This window comes from Pleurodeles waltl, chromosome 1_1 (assembly GCF_031143425.1).
Source record: "Pleurodeles waltl isolate 20211129_DDA chromosome 1_1, aPleWal1.hap1.20221129, whole genome shotgun sequence".
NCBI lineage: Eukaryota > Metazoa > Chordata > Amphibia > Caudata > Salamandridae > Pleurodeles > Pleurodeles waltl.
In genome coordinates, this window is record NC_090436.1 from 603553281 (window position 1) to 603573674 (window position 20394).

The 20394-nt window shown below is 43.7% G+C and overlaps 1 protein-coding gene across 2 annotated transcripts in view; it reads right to left on the reverse strand.

Annotated features, from left to right (window-relative positions):
• PJA2 (praja ring finger ubiquitin ligase 2) overlaps positions 1–20394 on the reverse strand; it is a 215857-nt gene that overhangs the window by 89578 nt on the left and 105885 nt on the right. For both annotated transcript variants that reach the window (XM_069226383.1, XM_069226393.1), the window contains exons 4-6: positions 17145–17324; positions 1062–1247; positions 503–614 (exon numbers count right to left, since the gene is read on the reverse strand). In XM_069226383.1, coding sequence (XP_069082484.1) covers positions 503–614; positions 1062–1247; positions 17145–17324 — 478 coding nt within the window. The remainder of the gene's footprint in view (positions 1–502; positions 615–1061; positions 1248–17144; positions 17325–20394) is intronic.

Genomic DNA, 20394 nt, shown 5'->3' on the forward strand with positions numbered 1-20394 from the left:
TGTCATATATGTGCCTGTTCATTGTGTTTCAATGACATTTACAGCACTGCAGTAGGGGTATGATGTTTGACACAATTAAAATGTGTATAGAAAAGAGGACAAATAATAAAATTCTAAAATAAAAAGGGCACTAAGAATGAACATAGTAATAGTATCATGTGAGCTTTTTGACGTCTAAAGTTGATAAGCCAATAAAAGGTGACCACAAAAGTATTCATGTATCTTCCCTGACTTAATTGTTAGTAATTGTTACTAAATAAAATGTTAGCACTAAATGGTTACTTGAGCTAATAGTGGTATAAGAAATGTAACCTACAGTCTGAATTTAACCTGCATTTAATAAAGGTTTTAAAGAATTGGAATCTACCTAAACGGAGATGCAGAATCATACTTTGGGCTACTACTTTAATTCTAATAAAACAATAATACTTATGGCACATTGTATTTAGAGATTAATGGTAATACTGCAAAACAATTTCATAAACATGCACAAATGTCATACCTCCATGGCTTGAGCCAACCGTTCTTCGAGAGCCATGTATGTCAGAAATTGTGGATCCACATAAGAGATGGCTTGAGCAACACCTATTCCGTCACCAAATTCATCTAGAAGCCTACAAAAAAAATGGCAGTGTTAGGGCATTTGCTAGGGCAATGATGTTTTCCAAACCACTTTAAAATCATACCACAGGGAAACTAAAACTTGGTTCCCTTCTTACGTTTTTTTAACACCCCCCCCCCATGTTTTTTACACTGATATCTGTAATCTTGAGGGACATCTAACAATCGTATGTCTGAAAGTGAGGAACTGTCCAAACATTTAAAATGAATGCAAAAATCGAACTCTATTTTTTTTCTTTTTTTTTTTAAAGCTGAACTATTTTATGGTGTTAAAGGCCATGTTGCAAACATAAACAAACGTCAAAAATTGTTGTAATGACAACTAACCTACCCCAAAATGTCTAATCTGCGTAATTTCATTAATTGCATGAAACAGAATAAAATATTGCCCTCCGTCCATCACGAGTCAAAAGTCTGTTCTTCTGCATAAAGATGCATACCTCCACTCTACATCTAAATCTTCACTCATGCTGGAGTCATCCTCAAGATTGTTGTTTCCATCCAACATAAAAAATCCTGGGTGGACAAACTGGCTCACAGGCTCATTCTCCTCATCACTGCTGCTTTCAATTTCTTCATGATACTGAAGCCATGGAATCTCCCCTTCTTCAAAGGATGGCTGCTCCCTGTGACAAAATTACATTTTAGCAAAAGTGTAACATACCAGACTTGTTAAGAGAACTGAAGCACCTTTCAGACGAGCTTTCAGCTACCAGATAAGTCAAAGTTACTTGGAAGATGATTCTGGCACAATTTACGGCCGGAGAAATAGAATTTTTAACACAATGGGAGAAAAGGCGATAGAAACAAAAGTCAGATAACACACTAATTTCAGAATTGGTGGAATAATGCTCAGCATGTAAATCTATAATGGACCACACTGCAAAACCATCATGTTCTATAGCCCCTAATGCACAATTAGTTCCCAGAACTAAATCCAGTCTGCAGGGCAGACTTGCTGACACTTTAAATATTCATCTGTATAACCAAAAGCAGTGGATTGGCTGAAAGACGACATTTGGCATTACATAAAACTGGAACTTAAACGACAGATCAAAGATGCAGATTAAAGATAATAGTTTGCTTGTCCCAAGGTTCCCCCGCCTCTTCCGCCGAGTCACAGACTGCAAGATAGCTGTCAGCATTGAATGCGTCAGAGTGTCAATGCTCTCTGCAATGAGTTGGCCACCTGTAATAGTTAATTTTCTCAAATGGGGATGATAGTCTACAGGTGGAGACTGCCCCCCAGAAAGCACAGAAAATATTAAAGATGATGTAGGCACATTGGGTAAGCCAGCCCAGGTGGTCAGAGGAGTGCATAAGGTACACCTTTGATGATTTGGGTGGCAGCATTCAGAATGTTCATCATTGGAAACACCAGGGCCAACAAGCAAGGCACTTCCACCAAGTGAGAATCAAGGCTTACATGGTGATCCTGAATTCTGTGAAAAAGTAAGGCTTTAGTTTGTGACAGAGGGGACAATGCTGTATGGGTTTATTTAGCTATGGGTGCTCTGCACTAGATGTTGCTATGGATGATGGAATCTAGGTATTTATCATTAGAGGTGATGTGAATCCTTCAAGGTTCACATAAATGAGCCATTCCTGGACTGGAGTTGTTTTGTAGGAACATTTGAAAAGAATAAAATTAAGGTAGGTCCAGTTTCAAATTTTCAATTTCATTGGTCGCTGTCTGGGTTCCTTACCCCAGCAAGGAATCTGCATAACCTTGACCTACATATCATGTACTGTAGTTAAGTGAAACTTCTGGCTCTAGAAGGTACGCATCTTAATGTCTAGGACATTATATTAGTGCTCATTTTAAAGGGAATCTCTGAATTGTTATATTTCACTGTCTTTATTTAATTAAAAATTTATTCACACATCTAGTCGATTACAAGAAAAGGAGTTCCCTTAAGTAAATTTTAAGAAAAAGACACAGAATGCTTCTTCATGTTTTACAGATGTGAGCACAAGTCACCATATGATTCCAACACCTGGTATATGAATGGAATAAATGTGCATTAGAAGAAGGCTTGCTCTGAATGTAGCAGAGACAGGTGTGGTTTACGTATATTACTTGTGCTTCATTAAAGGCTGGCATGCATTTGTTGTTATAAAGGATTTGGTTCTGAAAACCGCAGGACTTAGTGTGCAGCGGGAGTTGTATTGAGTGTGTGGTCACTTCATGCTTATAGAGGTCTTAAAGAGCTACTTCTGCAACGTGCGTCTTTGGCTCCACCTCTGCTAAATGTATTGGAGGACAGGCGCAACAGCCCGTCACCCCGCCCGTAGACACTACAGTGAGCGAGCGTGGCCTAAGCGTTAATGTGCTGGCGAGGTACCTCACTTAGGCCCTCATTACGAGTCTGGTGGTCGCATGACCTTCAGACTCACAGTGGCAGTGGGACTGCCACATTATGACCGTGGCAGAGCCACCGCGGTCAGAGCACCGACAACGCTAGGCTGCCTCAAGCCAGCAGCCTGGTAGTCCCAGTGGTTTTCATCCTCCAGGGCAGCGCTGCTTGCAGTGCCGCCCTGGGGATTAGGAGTCCCCATCCACCAGCCTTTTCACGGTGGTTTACACCGCCATGGAAAGGCTGGCGGAATGGGGGTGTCTGGGGCCCCTGCACTGCCCATGCACTTGGCACGGGCAGTGTAGGGGCCCCCATTCACAGACCTGTCACGCACTCCACTGCTCGAATTACAGGCAGTGGAATGCGCGACGGGTGCTGCTGTACCCGCCGCACCGCCACATTGGCTCTGCGTCAATGTTAAGGCACTGTTCACCGCAGGGCTGACGGGCGGAAACATTGATTCCACCCGTCAACCCTGCGGTGAGGTCCTATTAGGGCCGGCGGGGTTCAGGACTCTGCCGCCTGTCAAACTCTTAATGAGGGTCTTAGGGTCAGTGTGAGCAGGACAAACTAGGAATAGTAACTACTATCACCTGACTACAGCCGAGTTTTGTGGGAAGTGAAAGGCGGTGACCAACAACGTTGCAATACACTTGATTAATTATTGGTGATAAACAATGGTCCCTGCAAAAAGTGATGTGGTGCCTCGATCACTAAGCTAGGGGTGAAGAGAAAGAAGTGCAAAAGAGAGGGGAAAACATCAAGTAAAAAACAAGCATTGCCAAAGCAAATAAATCTCGCCTAAAGAGCTTTTGGCTTTGCCAATGTGTTTTATCCATTTTGTACACCAGCATGGCTGCTGTTCAGTATGACTAAAAGTTAGTGAAGGAGAGTGGTGTCAAGTGTCTTAGAGTGGAATGGCAAAGAGTGGAGTGAAATGGAATGGCGAAGAGTGGAGTGGAATGGCGAAGAGCGGAGTGGAATAGCGAAGAGTGGTGTGGAGTGTCGTAGAGTGGAAGGGCAAACATTGGCATGGAGTGGGGTAGTGGGTTGTAGAGTGGAGTGGCAGAGAATGTTGTGTATTGGAGGAGCAGAGAGTGTCGTGCATTGGAGTGGCAGAGTGGAGTAATGTAGATTGGCATGCACTGGAGTGGCACAGAATAAATTGGTCTGGTCTAGAATATTGCAGAGTATAGTGGCACTGGGTTCAGCGGCACTGAGTGCAGTGGTGTACAATTTGGTGGGATAGATTACAGTGGTGCATAGTAGGGTGCAGTGGTGCAGAGCAGTGTGGCAAAGAGCGGAGTGGTGTGGAGTAGAACAGAGTTGAGTGATGCAGTGGTAGAGGGCAGAGTAGAGTCAAGTGGTATAGAGTGCAATGGCGTAGAGTGGTGTAGAGTGTCACAGAGTTGTCTGGCATAACGTAGAGTGGAATACCGTGGGGTAGAGTTCAGTAGCAGAGAGTGAAGTGTTGCAGAGCAGAGTGTCAGAATGGAGTGGTGTACGTGGCACACAATACAGTGATGCAGAGTGGAGTGCAATGGTTAAGTGTAGAGTAGCAAGGGAGTGCACTGGCGCAGGGTGGAGTAGAGTGGCATAGTGTGCAGTGGCGTAGAGTAGATTGAGAGTAGAGTGAAGAGGAGTAGAGTGGTGCAGGGTAGAGCGCAGTTGAGCAGGGTGGCACAAAGTGTAATGGCATAAAGTTGTGTAGAGTGCAGTGATGCAGAGTAGATTAGAGTGGCATATAGTGGATTGGTGTAGAGTGCAGGGGCACACAGTTAAGTGTTACAGAGTAAAGTACATTGGTGTAGAGTGATTTGGCATGAAGTCCAGTGACGTAGAGTGCAGTGCTGCAGAGTGGCAAAGGTCACAGGGGTGTAAAGTGGAGTTGTGCAGATTAGATTGGTGTGGCCTAGACTGGAGTGGTATAGAGTGCAGTGGTGTAGAGTGGCTAACAGTGGATTGTCAGAGTAGAGTGGTAGAGTAGAGGGGAGTAGTGTGAAGTGGCGTGGAGCAGAGTGGAGCGGCGTAGGGTCGTGCAAAGTGGAGAGGTGCAGAGTAGGGTGCAGTGGTATGCGGCGGTGTGACAGTGTGGAGTATTCATGGTGTGGTAGCACACTGTTATTACAGACAACACATTTTCAATTGAAATATTCATTACATTGGCAAAAACATACAGTTTTACTAATAAAACTATAGAGTGTGTGGACAAAAATTATTAATGATTGACATAAATTCTCTTACTATGAGGTCAGAGAAAGAAAAGTAAAGAAGAGCCCTAGGAAGACATCGCTTAACATTTGACCACAGTCTTTGAATGGACAGCAAATGTGACTAGGTAAGAACAAGATTTACAGGCCTGTTTAGAGTAAGTGCCCCTCGGAAGGATATGGAAATAAGGTTTGGGCGAGGGAAGGTACAAACTCAAGCTGGGCAGCCTGAAACAAAGTTAACAAATGGAAAGCAAGAAAACGAGTTACAAACCTCAAAGGCAACGGCAATGCAAACACACAGAATGCATTCATAGGTCAGCTTCCTAAATGTCCCCAAGATGTCTTCAGCAGACCAGACAGATGCACTGTATAGTATGCTATGACCCACAAATGGCAGGGGACAGAGACAACACAGTACAGAGACCGACAAGAGAAAGAAAGGCAAGGAAAAGTACTCAGTGTGACAAAAGGGAGATAACTGATAGAACAGAGAGTCTGAGACAAGTCACGAAGCGACAGACAGAACAAAAAAACGAGCGGGAAAGAAAGAGGAAATTAGGTCATACAAAGACAGGTGCGCAAAAGAGTGGAGGGCAAGAGATGAGAGACAAGCTTTTATAAAACTGTTAAGCTGTGTGAAATACACAAGTGAAAGACATTACAAAAAAATGCAAGAGAGGTTGTAAAGAGCTAAGTGATTTATGGTGCAGGGCCTACTATCAGGTTCAATACACTCAATTAAACAGAGATGCCGGGCCTGACATGATGTGGGAACTGGGTTTGGGGCTCTGTGCTTATGGACAAAGCATGCATTACTTTGGGGTGGCCGTTTTTATATGCCTCGTTCACAAAAATGGGTTCAACTCTGCACCAGAAGCTTATTTACTCCTCCCAGTGTGACTCAGAATCGAGGACCAGACAGTACCTCCTTTTTCTCCTCCCATCATACTACTTGCATTGGACAGGGAGCCCACTGCGTGTCATTTCAGAAATTATGGAACAATGGAGTTATGGCGATAGTATTTAACATTTTATTTTTGTAGGGGTTATATATTATTGTAATATCAAGATCATGTATTACAGTTGTCAGTTATAATGGATATGTTAGTAGATTGTTGGGTGTTAGCGTTAAGTGGATTAAATCATGCTTATTCCAGTGACGTCAGACAAATAAACATGCTTGTGACATTGGTCCTATCCCTGTAGTCACAAGTCATGTAAAGTTAAACGTGTGGGGGGAATCAAGTATTCCAAACTGATTAAGTCAGTTTTGGGTAAAGTCTATGCAGCCTTGAGTGTGATTAGTAACCAAGAATTACTAAGATGTTTGAAGTGGTCAGTGATGATCAGAATCTCACGGTCTAAAATGGTGATACTTTCCCATCTTTATCAATAAAATACTGATTAACTAACCGTAAACGTTCTTTAGGGGGTTGGCACGGTGAGCTGACACGAAGCGTGACATGACATAGTGCAGATAGCAATGGTTAAAATGCACCACCCATTCATAATGGGCACTCTGGGAGTTACAGATTAATATTTAAATAAAAAAAATATAGACCACTCCCCCCACCCAAATACTGTATCTGGTTCACAATTTCTATTGAAAGCGTTTATGCCCAAACACAGTGTGGGGTGTGCTACATAGTGGAAACAGCCATTCCCCCAAATTTATAGTAGCTCCTAGATACTGCTGGAATCAATACATAAAGAGAAATAGGTTGGCAGTGCCTTAGGATGGCAGGCTTACCCTGTGGAAGTGGAAGAATGTGCCTGCAACGGTGCTAAGTGTCTGGCGAGCTGATGTAACAAGATGGTTTCTTACCTGTAGGAGTGGATTTGCAGCTTGAAGAATGTTCTGGGACTCATATGGTGTGCATTATTCCGCCATCTAGTAGTTGGGACTGGAATTCTCAAATATACCAGTAGTCCCTTCAACGGTTCCATCATCTGATGTTTTTCCAGCCTTCTTTGAGGTCAAATGCCTTCCCCGGAAGCTCCAAGTCATGAATGCCACCTTCAGATTCTTTTTTTTTTTTTGTCAACTTCTAGGGGAGGTGGGAGGGACGCCTGTGAATCCAGAAAACTCTTCAAGCTGCAAAAGTATTCCTACAGATAGGAAACCATTTAGTTTTGCAGCGTGAATCTTTCCTAGATTCACATGCTGTGACTCAATTTTGTAGCGGTTTTTAATCTTTAGGTGGTTGTTATGAAGATGAGTTTAAATTTGTGAATAAACCTTTTAACACTTTTTGTCTGACTTGAGATTCCTGGTTCATTTGAACATCAATGCTTGTCAACGTGTGCACGGATGACCAAGTAGCTGCCATGAAAATGTCCTGCAGCTGTATGTTTGCAAGAAAGGGTATTGTTGCTCCATTTTTGTATGTGGAGTCTGCTTTTGGTTTGGAATTTAATGGTACTCCTGCACTTAAATGATGCAATTGAATTGTTTGTAAGATCCATTTGGTGATTGTACCTTCTGTTACTGGTCTATCTTTGTTGTTGTCTGCAAAGGACACAAATACTTGTTTTATTTTTCTGCTTGATTTTGTGAAAGTGTGAGACAACCTTGGGTAGAAAGTCTGGATTTGTCCTCATGACTATTCTGTCCTTGTGGATTTGTATGCATGGCTCTTGAATAGTGAGTGCCTGTAGTTCACTCACTCTGCGAAGCGATGTCATTGCTACTAGAAAAGCTGTTGTTAGCCTTGTGAAGTGGTTTAAAAGGTTTCCACATTACCCGGTTTAGTATCAGTTTTAAGTTCCAAGTAGGAGCAGGCACCCTTCTGGGTGGTGCTATCATTTTTGCTTCCTCTAAGAAGCTTTTAATTACTGGTGTTGTAAAGAAACTTTTTTTTCTTTATGGCCTCTTGTGGAGGCCACAATAGCTGCTAAATGGACTTTTAAGAAAGCATGTGTTAATCTGCAGTCTAGAAGATGTGCAAGATATCCTTAGCATTTTGATGTAATAGGCCCATCCTTTTGAATCTTTCACACTTGGCCATGCAACATTTTCTTGCAGTTGGCATTCTTGCTCCTCGGAAAACCACCACTTTGTTTTCTGGAAAGTCTAGGTGACAAAATTCTAAGTCTTCAGGAGCCATGCTGCTAAACTGAAACTTTCTGGTTCTGGATGGCAAACTCTACCTCTTTCATTGACAACAGGTCCTGTTGTCTAGGCAATCTCTGGATGTGTCCTTGTGCCGTTTCTATTATTTCGGAGTACCATGTCAGTCTTGTCCACTGAGGGGCAATAAGAATTAGTGTCATTTTGTTATGTTTGCATGTTTATTACTCTGTGTAATAGTGGTATCGAGGGACAAAGTGTATGCAAATATCCCTGACCAGCTTTTTGACATCCAGCAATTGGTGGTGTGGATGTCTGGACGCACAGTGTTGGCATTTTGCATTTGCTTGCGTTGCAAAGATTTATATATGGTGTTCCCCAACATTTAAATATCTGTTTGAGTACTGCATGATTGAGTTCCCACTCGTGGGAAGATGATGCTTGCCTGCTTAGCTTGTCCGCTTCAATATTCTCTCTCTCTGGTAGATGAATTACTGATAGGTAAATTTGTTTCCGTTTTGCCCACTTCCAGACTTCTTGCGCTAGTTTTGGTACAACAACAGATTGGGTTCCACTCTGCTTGTTGATGTAAAATATCATTTTAGCATGGTCTGTATGGATTAATTGAGATACCCCTGCTCTTTCTGAAGTGCCTTTAAGGCTAGTAACACAGTCTTTAGTTCCAGGTCTTTAATATGCTGTACTACATCTTGTTCCATCCATACATCTCTGCTATTGAGAGAGCCCATATGGGCTCCACAAACCATGTGTGACGTGTCTGTGGTAATGGTCATCGTAGGAGTTGTGTAAATGGTCTTACAGCTGTTAAATGTGTCCTGCTCCATCACACCATTTCCTCTTGAATTTTCTGTGAGACAACCACTAGATCCTCCCAACTCCCTGTAGATTGTGACCATTGATTTTGTAGTCATTCCTGAACTGGTTTTATATACATGGATTGAGAAGAATGCAAAACACCATCTTCTCCAGAAATGTCCTCGCTGTCCGAGACTGACCCCTCTGTTAAAGGGCGAGTTTCTTGAAGTACTGACACTACCCTCTTTTTGCAGGGATACTTCTTTGCCTTTTTATTGAGTTGATTCTTGCCCCCAGAAAGACCTTTTCTTGCCCTGGTTTTGTTGATGATTTTTCTGTATTTATTGAAATTCATAGACTGAAGTGTTATTATAACCTTTTGAAGGTCTCTTTTCCATTTGATTACTGAGCTTGCTCTTACCAGCCAGTCGTCTAGGTAAGGGTAACTGTGTATCCCTTGCCTTCTTAAGTGTGCTACCACTGCTGCTAGGCATTTTGTAAATACTCGAGGTGCCAACTTTATTCTGAAGGCCAGGACTATGAATTGTTAATGACTCTTTTTGACTACAAATTTTAAGAACCTCTTGTGTTTCTGATTCATTGGGATGTGCAAGTAGGTGTGTTTTCAGTCTATGGTTACCATGTAATCCCGGTTTTGTACCTGCAGTATGGCCTCCAGCGGTACTGTCATTTTGAAATTTTGTGTTTTTACTAACTTGTTTATAAATCGTAGGTCCAGTATCAGACGTAGTGCTCTGTCTTGTTTTGGTATAAGGAAATATGTTGAGTAATTTCCCTGATTGATTTGCTTTCTGGGCACGTTTTCTATTGCTTTTTTTCCCAGCTACTCCTCTACTTCCTCGAATATACTGGATGTTTCTTCCTTTAATTGGACCGTTTTCTTTGGTCCTCTCGCTGGAGGAGTTCTCATCTGCTCTATGCAATATTCATACTTTATGATGTTTAAGACCCAATTGTCTGATGTTACCTTACTCCATTCCTGAAGGAAGTCTTTTATCCTGCCTCTTACTGCTGTTGTGTTAGAGGTCTTGACGGTGTGCTGATTTCACATTGGTTTAGCAGTTCTGTTGTCTTTCTTCAGCTGTTGTAATATTTCATCTGCTGTACTTCCCAACAGCTGTTCTCTGTTGAAATTAGTGTTGATGATGTTCACCTGAACCTCTGGTTAAAAACTAGAAACCCTCAGCCGTGCATGCCATCTAAGTGTTGTTCCCACCAACATCTTTTGGCTAGCTGTATCAGCTGCATCCAATGCTGATTTAAGGCATGTATTGGTGATAGTTCCCTCTTCAACTAGTGAAGCCGGTCTTTTGCAGTGCTGTTCAGCTAAGTGCTTCATAAGCTCTGCCACTTTATTCCATTGCTTGTATGCATACCTAATTAGTAGTGTGCTGGAGTTAGTGATTCTCCACTGATTTGCTGCTCCTCTTCCTAATTTTCTGCCAACTATGTGCATACTTCTACTTTCTTTTGTCTGGAGGTGAACCAGATGAAGTTGGGATGTCTGCCCCTTTTCTTGTTGTAGCTCCTATGACTGAGTCAGCAGAAACTGTTCTTCTTATGCATAGAGGATCTTTGGACGAATGTCTATATTTCTTCTTTGATCTTGGGGTCACAGCTCTGCATGTTTAAGGCTCCTTGAAAACCTTTCTTCCCTAGTCCAAAATGCTTGGCAGTATTGGCAGGAACTGTTTATTTGTCTGAGAAGGCAGCAATGTCTCTAGCAAGAAGCAGGAATGGGTTTTTTCCTCCTAATTGCACGACATATTTTTCTGCTGCTTTTTTAATATGATGGCCATACCTAGCAATATCATCTGCATGATGGTCTCGACGGGTAAGTATCAATTCCCTTTTTGGGGGAATCTGTTTCAATGTCTTGCCACTATATTTTGGTAAACTGATTCCTTTTTGGAACATTTCCATGGCCAAATTATCAGAATCCTCTCTCTGGTCCCTTCTACTGTGGCTCAGGTGTTCAAGTTCCTCAACGTCCCCCTCCCCACTCTCTTTAGGCATCAAAGTCTTCTGTGGTATTAGAAATTCCTGAAGGGAGTCGTCAAGATCCTTTTTTTTTGCAGAATTGCTGGCATTTCTGCCTTGAGCCACCTCTTTTATCCTTTCAATTTCCATAGCTCTCTCTTTGGCGTCAAGCACCAACATTCATTTTCTTTTCGATGTCGAGATTTCCTTTGATGAAGTATCTTTTGCCACCACCTTTGGCATTTCTCCCTTTCTTACCTTGACATCCAAGCTTCTCAATCAGTCTTCTGGCCCTCTAAACCTCAAAAATCTTTTGACGTCTTTTCAGGAGTTCTACTACCTGTGGTGTCTCTGCCCTGCAAACTGAGGCGTTCTTTAGCTCTTAGCTTGCCTTCAGTCGGTGATTTTTTCTACGCCGAGGCCGCTTTCTGTCCTTTGGAGTCTGATGTATTTGGCTCAACTCCTGAAATTTTATGGGGGGAATTACTTTAGTTTTTAATAGTTCCCTCTCGATGTCGACGATCCACAACTCTAGGTCCAAGCCTTCTCCTTCTGTTCGTTCGGCAAAGTTATCCTTGTTATCACTCGACAACCCTAAATCGTTAAGTGATGGAGGAGGCTTCTTGCCCTGCATGACACATTGTTTCGCTTCTGCTTGTCCTTCACTCTCAGTGTCTTTGGTTTAAAACCTGCACAGGTCTTGTAGTCTTCGCTGTTGCGGTCAAGTGACAGGCACAAATTACACTCCTGATGTTTGTCCTTCTGGGCGAATTTGATGTGGCACTTTGGGCAAAATTGGAACGGCATCTTTCCCGTATCACTAGGCTCAGGGAGCACCTTGTCCAGGCATTCTCAGATACTAGTTCAACACATTAGTTCGACAATCCTTCTCTGTTAACTTTCCATCTGTGGTTTCTTTGGTCTTCTTCAACAAAAAGCTTTTTACAAATTTTTTCTTTGAAGGTTGGAGAGCCCTCTGAAATGCTTCCAGTACCAATGGCGGAAAACAAGAATCTGAAGATAGTGGGAGCTTCCGGGGAGGGCGTATGATGTCAGAGGAGAATGGATAAGACACCAAATAGTGGAACAGTCAGCGCACACCAACAAACATCGAAGAAGTACTACTGGTATAATGGAGAATTTCGGCCCCAACTAGATGGCGGAATAATGCACAACAAGTGAATCAAGAAAACATTCATGCAGCAAAACCAAGTGGGCCACAGTTGAAAATACTTTCCTACAAATAGTAGCTGCTAGAACATTTAATCAAACTGTAGTATGGGAAGCAAAGAAAGACATCCTTGTGCAGAAGTCTGATGACATGCCCATCTCTGAACTATGTCTGACTTTGTGACAGGGTGCTGTCTGTGACGTTCAGATAGGTACAAGAAAAGATAAAAGGGGTCCACCTTTGTTACTTTCCATATGACACGGAATGCTATGGAACAAAACACTACAGGAAGGAATGGAAGGGAATGATGTAAGAAACCGTAGCCCCAGCTATAGGACTGCTATCTTTGAAGTAGAGTTTAGGATTTCCACTAATGGCACCTGTAAGGAAATGCCTCTGTGGCATGGTTAAACCCGAACTGTTTGCCTTTGCTGATGCTAAGTTATGATTTGAAAGTGTGCTGGGACCCTGCTAATCAGGCCCCAGCCCCAGTGTTCTTTCCCTAAACTGTACCTTTGTCTCCACAATTGTCACAGCCCTGGCACTCAGATAAGTCCCTTGTAACTGGTACCCCTGGTACCAAGGGCCCTGATGCCAGGGAAGGTCTCTAAGGGCTGCAGCGTGTCTTATGCCACCCTGGGGACCCCTCACTCAGCACATGCACACTGCCTCACAGCTTGTGTGTGCTAGTTGGGAGGAAATGACTAAGTCGGCATGGCACTCATCTCAAGAGTGCCATGCTAACCTCACACTGCCTGTGGCATAGGTAAGTCACCCCTCTAGCACGCCTTACAGTCTTAAGGCAGGGTGCACTATACCACAGGTGAGGGCATATGTGCATGAGCACTATGCCCCTACAGTGTCTAAGCAAAACCTTAGACATTGTAAGTGCAGGGCAGCCATAACAGTATATGGTCTGGGAGTTTGTCAAACACGAACTCCACAGTTCCATAATGGCTACACTGAAATCTGGGAAGTTTGGTATCAAACTTCTCAGCACAATAAATGCACACTGATGCCAGTGTGTAATTTATTGTAACATACACCCAAAGGGCATCTTAGAGATGCCCCCTGAATACTAATCTGACTTCTAGTGCAGGCTGACCAGTTTCTGCCAGCCTACCACACACCAGACATGTTGCTGGCCACATGGGGAGAGTGCCTTTGTCACTCTGTGGCCAGAAACAAAGCCTGTACTGGGTGGAGGTGCTTCTCACCTCCCCCTACAGGAACTGTAACACCTGGCGGTGAACCTCAAAGGCTCACCCCTTTTGTTACAGCGCCCCAGGGCATCCCAGCTAGTGGAGATGCCCACCCCTCCAGCCACTGCCCCCACTTTTGGCGGCAAGGCTGGATGAGATAATGAGAAAAACAAGGAGGAGTCACCCACCAGTCAGAACAGCCCCTAAGGTGTCCTGAGCTGAGGTGACCCCTGCCTTTAGAAATCCTCCATCTTGTGTTTGGAGGATTCCCCCAATAGGATTAGGGATGTGCCCCCCTCCCCACAGGGAGGAGGCACAAAGAGGGTGTAGCCACCCTCAAGGACAGTAGCCATTGGCTACTGCCCTCCCAGACATAAACACACCCCTAAATTCAGTATTTAGGGGCACCCCAGATCCCAGGAAATGAGATTCCTGCAACCTGAAGAAACCAGAAGGACTGCTGACCTACAAGCCTGCAGAGAAGGAGGAAGACGACAACTGCTTTGGTCCCAGCCCTACCAACCTGTCTCAAACTTTGAAAACCTGCATCAACAACGCATCCGACAGGGACCAGCGACCTCTGAAGCCTCAGAGGACTGCCCTGGACTAAAGGACCAAGAAACTCCCGTGAACAGCGGCCCTGTTCAAAACCAGCTACTTCTTTGCAACAAACAAGCAACTTTCAAAGACTGCACGTTTCCCGCCAGAAGCTTGAGACTACACACTCTGCACCCGACGCCCCCGGCTCGAGATCCAGAGAACGACCACCTCAGCGAGGACTCCACAGCAACTGCGAGCCCGAGAGTAACCAGAGACGACCCCCCTGAGCCTCCACAGCGACGCCTGCAGGGAGAATCCAGAGGCTCCCCCTGACCGCGACTGCCTGTAACAAGGGACCCAACGCCTGGAACCAACACTGCACCCGCAGCCCCCAGGACCTGAAGGAACCGAACCGAACCTCAGCGCAGGAGTGACCCCCAGGCGACCCTCTGCCTTGTCCAGGTGGTGGCTGTCCAGAGAAGCCCACCCCGTGCCTGCCTGCACCGCTAGAGTGACCTCCGGGTCCCTCCATTGCTTCCTATCTGAAACCAGACGCCTGCTTTGCACACTGCACCCAGCCGCCCCATTGCCGCTGAGGGTGTGTTTTGTGTGCCTACTTGTGTTCCCCCCCAGTGCTCTACAAAACCCCCCTGACCTCCCCCCGAGGACACAGGTACTTACCTGCTGGCAGACTGGAACCGGAGCACCCCTGTTCTCCACAGGCGCCTATGTGTTTTGGGCACTTCTATGACCTCTGCACCTGAACGGCCCTGAGCTGCTGTTGTTGTAACTTTGGGGTTTGCCTTGAACCCCCAACGGTGGGGCTGTCTATGCCCCAGGACTGAGACTTGTAAGTGTTTTACTTACCTCCTAATTTAACCTTTACTTTCCTCCCCCAGGAACTGTTGATTTTTGCACTGTGTCCACTTGGAAAATAGCTTATTGCCATTTTTACAAAGACTGTATATGATATTGCTTTTATTCAAAATTCCTAAAGTATCTAAGTGAAGTACCTTACATTTAAAGTGTTTACTGTAAATCTGGAACCTGTGGTTCTTAAAATAAATTAAGAAAATATATTTTTCAATATAAAAACCTATTGACCTGGAGTAAGTCTTTGAGTGCGTGTTCCTCATTTATTGCCTGTGTGTGTACAACAAATGCTTAACACTACCCTCTGATAAGCCTACTGCTCGACCACACTAACACAAAATAGAGCATTAGAATTATCTGATTTTGCCACTATCTTACCTCTAAGGGGAACCCTTGGACTCTGAGCACACTATTTTTTAATTTGAAATAGTATATACAGAGCCAACTTCCTACAGCACCCAACCAAATTAGGCTGCAGAATGGATCCACTTATTGTAAACATCATGCATACAATTTATACGGTATATTGATTTTGCCTTATTTTTTTTCCATACATTCTTCCTGTGCTTACTTCAAAGAATAATGTCCTCTACTTGAATAACTCTCCTCATCTAGATGTTTAAATATTAATTGTTTGGTATCATGCCAATAGAACGCTATTCAATCTTTGTATGTGAACTTCAACACTTTATATTAACTAATTCAATCAAGTGGTTTAAAAACAACAAGAAAGTAAGATGTTGTGGGGTTATGCCTGGTAAAACAGCTGGGGATATGGCCTGCTAAATGAAACTATGAAAGAGAGCATTCCCTCCCCCCCCCGCCACCTTTCGCCATGGATCATAAGGAATTCTACTGGAGACACAAGTTAGTCATGTTCCTGGTTTAAAATATAAACATATTTATTGCTCTTTGTAAAATTGTAAACAGGATATTGGGTATTTCTTAATATCTACTAAGATGACCAGAGATTGTTACCATTACATTTATCCAATGAAAAGAGAATGCATTCAAATTTCAAACACAATAAAATACAGTGTGATAGCCTTAACTCCTTCGCCATTAATCAAGAACAATAAGTGGGAACTTACTAAGCTGTAATGAAACTTCTTGAAACAAAAATGTTTAACAATGTGACTTAGGCAAGTGACACAAATAAATGTAGGTGAATAGATACAATGGGGAGCATCCCTTGCAGGTTGTTGTTTGAGCTAGGTAGGAAAATACACATGGAAGACAAGCCAGCTACCTCTCCTACCACTCTACGACTAGTGCTTGCCTTTGATCCTGTGGAGCTCTGTTGAGTCTCAGCTAAGTTTGTGCTATGTAAAAGTAACACATACAAAATGCAGGCTACCAAAAATGAACAGGGGTGTATCAGTGTAGACTGCTCTACCCGAAGGACAGTATAATACATAATAAAAATGAAACCTTGAGAGCAGCAAAGGACAATCATGATAAACTATCATACACATTGGACCCCCTTGCTATTGGGGATCCTGACTGGACCTCCTTCCTGTTTAAACTCCATCTACAGCAGCCCTCTAAAGAGTTCCAACAATTACTTGAAAGGGCCTCTGCTTATTGGGTCCACTCCCAATAATTATATTTTTTATTACTGGCCTACATCACATTGCTAAAAATCTTTCTAAGAAGTTGCATTATCACAACATAAGTTCACACCTTGTGCTTTTCTCTTGATTCACTTTTCTCTTGATCGACAGTGAAGGAGTGTGGATGTCACAGACTCACCTATTTTTGAAATCTGAATAAGTTAGTTCAGTTAGCTAAATGTCATTAAAACAATTGCGAGGAGTAACAAAAGATGGAATGAAACATACTTTGCCTTGTTCAAATTATCTCATAGATCAAAGATCATGTTGAAACTTTGAAACAAGGAACGTGTCTAACCTATGTCTCTTAACAAAACAATTCTTTATGAACAATGGCAAAAGGGGATACTCTACCTTAGGAGTTTAAAAAAAAAAGTGAGACACGATCAAGCTAAAGAACTGTAATCACCTACACAAGTACATACAAATAGTTTGGTTTGAAGTGAGAGCATACAGGCTTGGATTCTTGCACAATAACTGGCAAAAAAAATGGTTCCCTATCATGGTTTGCATTTTTTTTGTATATAATTAAACCGGGCAGATTTTTTTTTTTTTTTTTTAAACATGGTTACCCAAGACTGGTTTTTCTTTAGAGCATTCAGAATTTTGCAAAGACGTTCCTCAAGCATAAGGAAGTATTCTACAAAGAGAACTAAAGAATGCATACTCTTCTTGGAAACAGAAGTGGGACTGTTCTTCCTCCACGCCACTGCTGTTGCTCTGCAGCTCAGGTTCTTGATCTTTGCTGGGAAGAGTCTCCCAGCTGTCATCACTGGAGGAGTGGCTGTTTTCAGCAGTAAAGTAAGGAGGCAAACAGGTAGACCACTCTCCATCACTGCAGTAAGAGCTAAAAACACACAAAATGATAAGCATTTCTATCATAATTGTTTAATCAATGTTAACATTTAGCCCATATTTTTTAACTGTGAATACAGTAACCCTAAGTAAACTGCTGTCCATGGGCAAGACCATACTGGCTAGAGCACAACAATCATACAGAACTCTTTATCAATGCATTTTAATTGTGTGAACATATTACACCACCAAGCACAGTTTTACAAATAAGAATCTGGTAGGTAGGACCCCAGACCACAGTTAATTCCCAATAGATAAAGGCAGAGAAGAGCTGTATGTTAGAGCACGTCTGTTGTGAAGGACACATTAAGATTTTAATTGACCCTTTCAACCTAAGCAACTTATGTGTATGCCTCAAGAATTTCTCCTTGCCATCAGCCATCCTAGTTTTGCCATTAAGCTATTATCTGCCTTCCTGTCTTTGACTAGAGCACATTTACATCCTAATCCCAGCCTCTCAGAGGTTCACAGACATGGAAGGCAACAACCTCCACATGCTATCAGCCACTCTATGATGTGTGCCTTATAATGAATCTCAGACGAAAATAAAATAAACCTAATTGGGGCATCTTCTTATGTCATATGGACAGTTACATCTGTATTCTTCCTCACAAACCCAATCCACATAACTAGAGGGTGGGATCTCACTGTGGCAACCTCACCTTCAAAGCAAGTCACGGGGGGCCGGTACCCCTGGACCTTCTCAAAAGGTCAGCCACCATCATCAATACCTTTGTGAACACCTGAGGGGCACTGGTGAGGCCAAAAGGGAGAACGACAAACAAAGTGCTTGTGACCCACCCTGAACCGGAGGTAGCACCTGTGGGCCTGGAGGACAGAGGTATGAAAATAAGTCCAAAACGACCATCTAGTTTCTGTAATCAAAGGCAGAAACAACCAGGATCACAGAGCTTCCTAAATTTGTCTTTGTACCATTCTTACGCACACATAAGTAAAAGGAAAAGCAGCCAATCCCTCGTTCGATGTGGAAATCTCATGTTGGCTCCTTTAGCCAAGCGAGCCTGCACTACATAGAAAAAGATGGGCTAGTGATCTTCCTACAGGAGTTTCCCTGTAGGTGGGAGGTGTACTGGGCAGGACCCAACTGTCAGATGTGATGTTTATCCACCCCTGAAGGAAGCGGCATATCCTGCCCGCAACTGAATGGCTGCCTGCCGGTAAGGGCTAGAGATTTTGCGGTTGTTGCTGGAGGGGCAGAAGTTTGCAAGGAACACTGCCCCTGATAATCAAGTTGTTGTCAGCCAGTCCCACAGCATGACCTCAAAAGGGCTGGAAAGCTTATTGCGCGGGCAGCTGGGGTTGGTGTGTCAATATGCCAGACCCATGGCATGTTCTCTGAAAGGACGAAATTGTTGGAGATTGCCAAACTGAGGCTGAGACACCCAGAGAAAGTGCCATGGCTCGGCTTTCTTTAGAACATTCCTGGGCAGAGCCTGCCTTTTTGTCAAACATGAGGGAGCCGTCCAAAAGCATGTCCATCAAGTATGCCTGACATCCCCAGAGAAGCCTGTGGACCTCATCCATGTGTGGCGCCAAAGCACAACACATGTCCATCAAGTATGCCTGGACATCCCTAGAGAAGCCCGTGGACCTTATCCATGTGTGGTGCCAAAGTACAACACTAGTTACCATAGCCCTTCACAGGCAATCTGTAGTGTCCATACCAGAATGGATTAAGAATTTCACTGCATCTCAACCATTCTGGGTTTAACTTACTGCTCGATTCTTGTACCACCAAACTCACAGGTGTTTGATGCTGGGTCAAAAAAAATCTCAGTCTCCTGGAGCAGGCATATGGCGGAAGGAGACCTGGGGCTCAGGGCATGGCTTGGCCCAAGAGCCCAGCAACGCATCAGTAACCACTTCAATGAATGGTATAGGGTTTTGGTCAGCGAATGTCCAGGCTGTAAAATCTCTGCAAGGATGTTCATTTTAACCTCCATAGTGGGTAGGTAAAGGTTAAGGACTTCAGCAGCCTTTGGGATTACTGTGGCAAAGGAGGAACTCCGGAAGAACATGAACCCAGTGTCTGGTGAGGTGTCCATTCCATTAACCTCAGTATTTCTATGCATCAGTCGTCTGCATAAGGAAGGGCATGTTTTTCTTTGTCCCTTCCATTGTCATCTCCATTAGCCCGACTATGATCAGAGAAAAATGTATGTGTGCTGCCACGTGACAGTGGGATTGTGTTTTGGTCCCATAGTTTCAGTATAGGCTGTGGCATGGCAAGCTCTGGACGTGGCCATAGCCGGTTAAGACAGAAGTATAGGTTGCAGGTCCTCCTCCGGTGCCAGTGTTAGGATGTGCTACGAGCAAATAAACCAACGGTAACTTGCCAGGAGGGCCCAGCAAGACATTGGGTCCATAGCTTCGCCATGAAGAACCAGAAGAATGCCTAAAATGCACTGCATGGCTCCTTGAAAGGCTTAGGTGCTGCAGCATCGTTCGTGACCTCAGGAACTAAGGGTGCATTGGGACCAGAGATAAAATCTGCTCCTCTGCAAATCGGGAACAAGATCAAAAAGCACAGAAATGCCTTTGTGCTTTCTCCAAAGAGTGGAGGGAAGAGGCCAAAGTCCTGTCTGGACTTTTTGCATTTCTTCCTTGACTTACCAGAATTTGTTGGCTGCAAGTAAGATCAGCCTCAGGAAGAACTCCAGGAACAAAAGCATGATTGGGTCCCCACTCTAGACGTCAGTTTGGAGTGGGACTGAGCTGAGTCTTCTGGTGCTTCACTACTTAGAGCTTCGCCTTGGGATCTAAGATGGCTTTTCAGTGCTCCTGGGCACAGTAGTTGCAGGGCTTGGAGTCCTTTGAGGTGCCCAAGCACCAAAGACACACTGCCAGGAAACAGTCAAATACATCTGCTTGAGCAAGACTCTACAAGGCTTAAACCTTATAAGGTGACATCCCTTGCACATTGGAAAACATTTTTGGAAGGCAAAACATGCCCTTCAAAAGGGAAGGGAAAAATAAAAAGGAGTAGCTGAGCACTTGATCCACATCTGAATGAACAGAAAGAAAGGAACTAATGTCAGCAT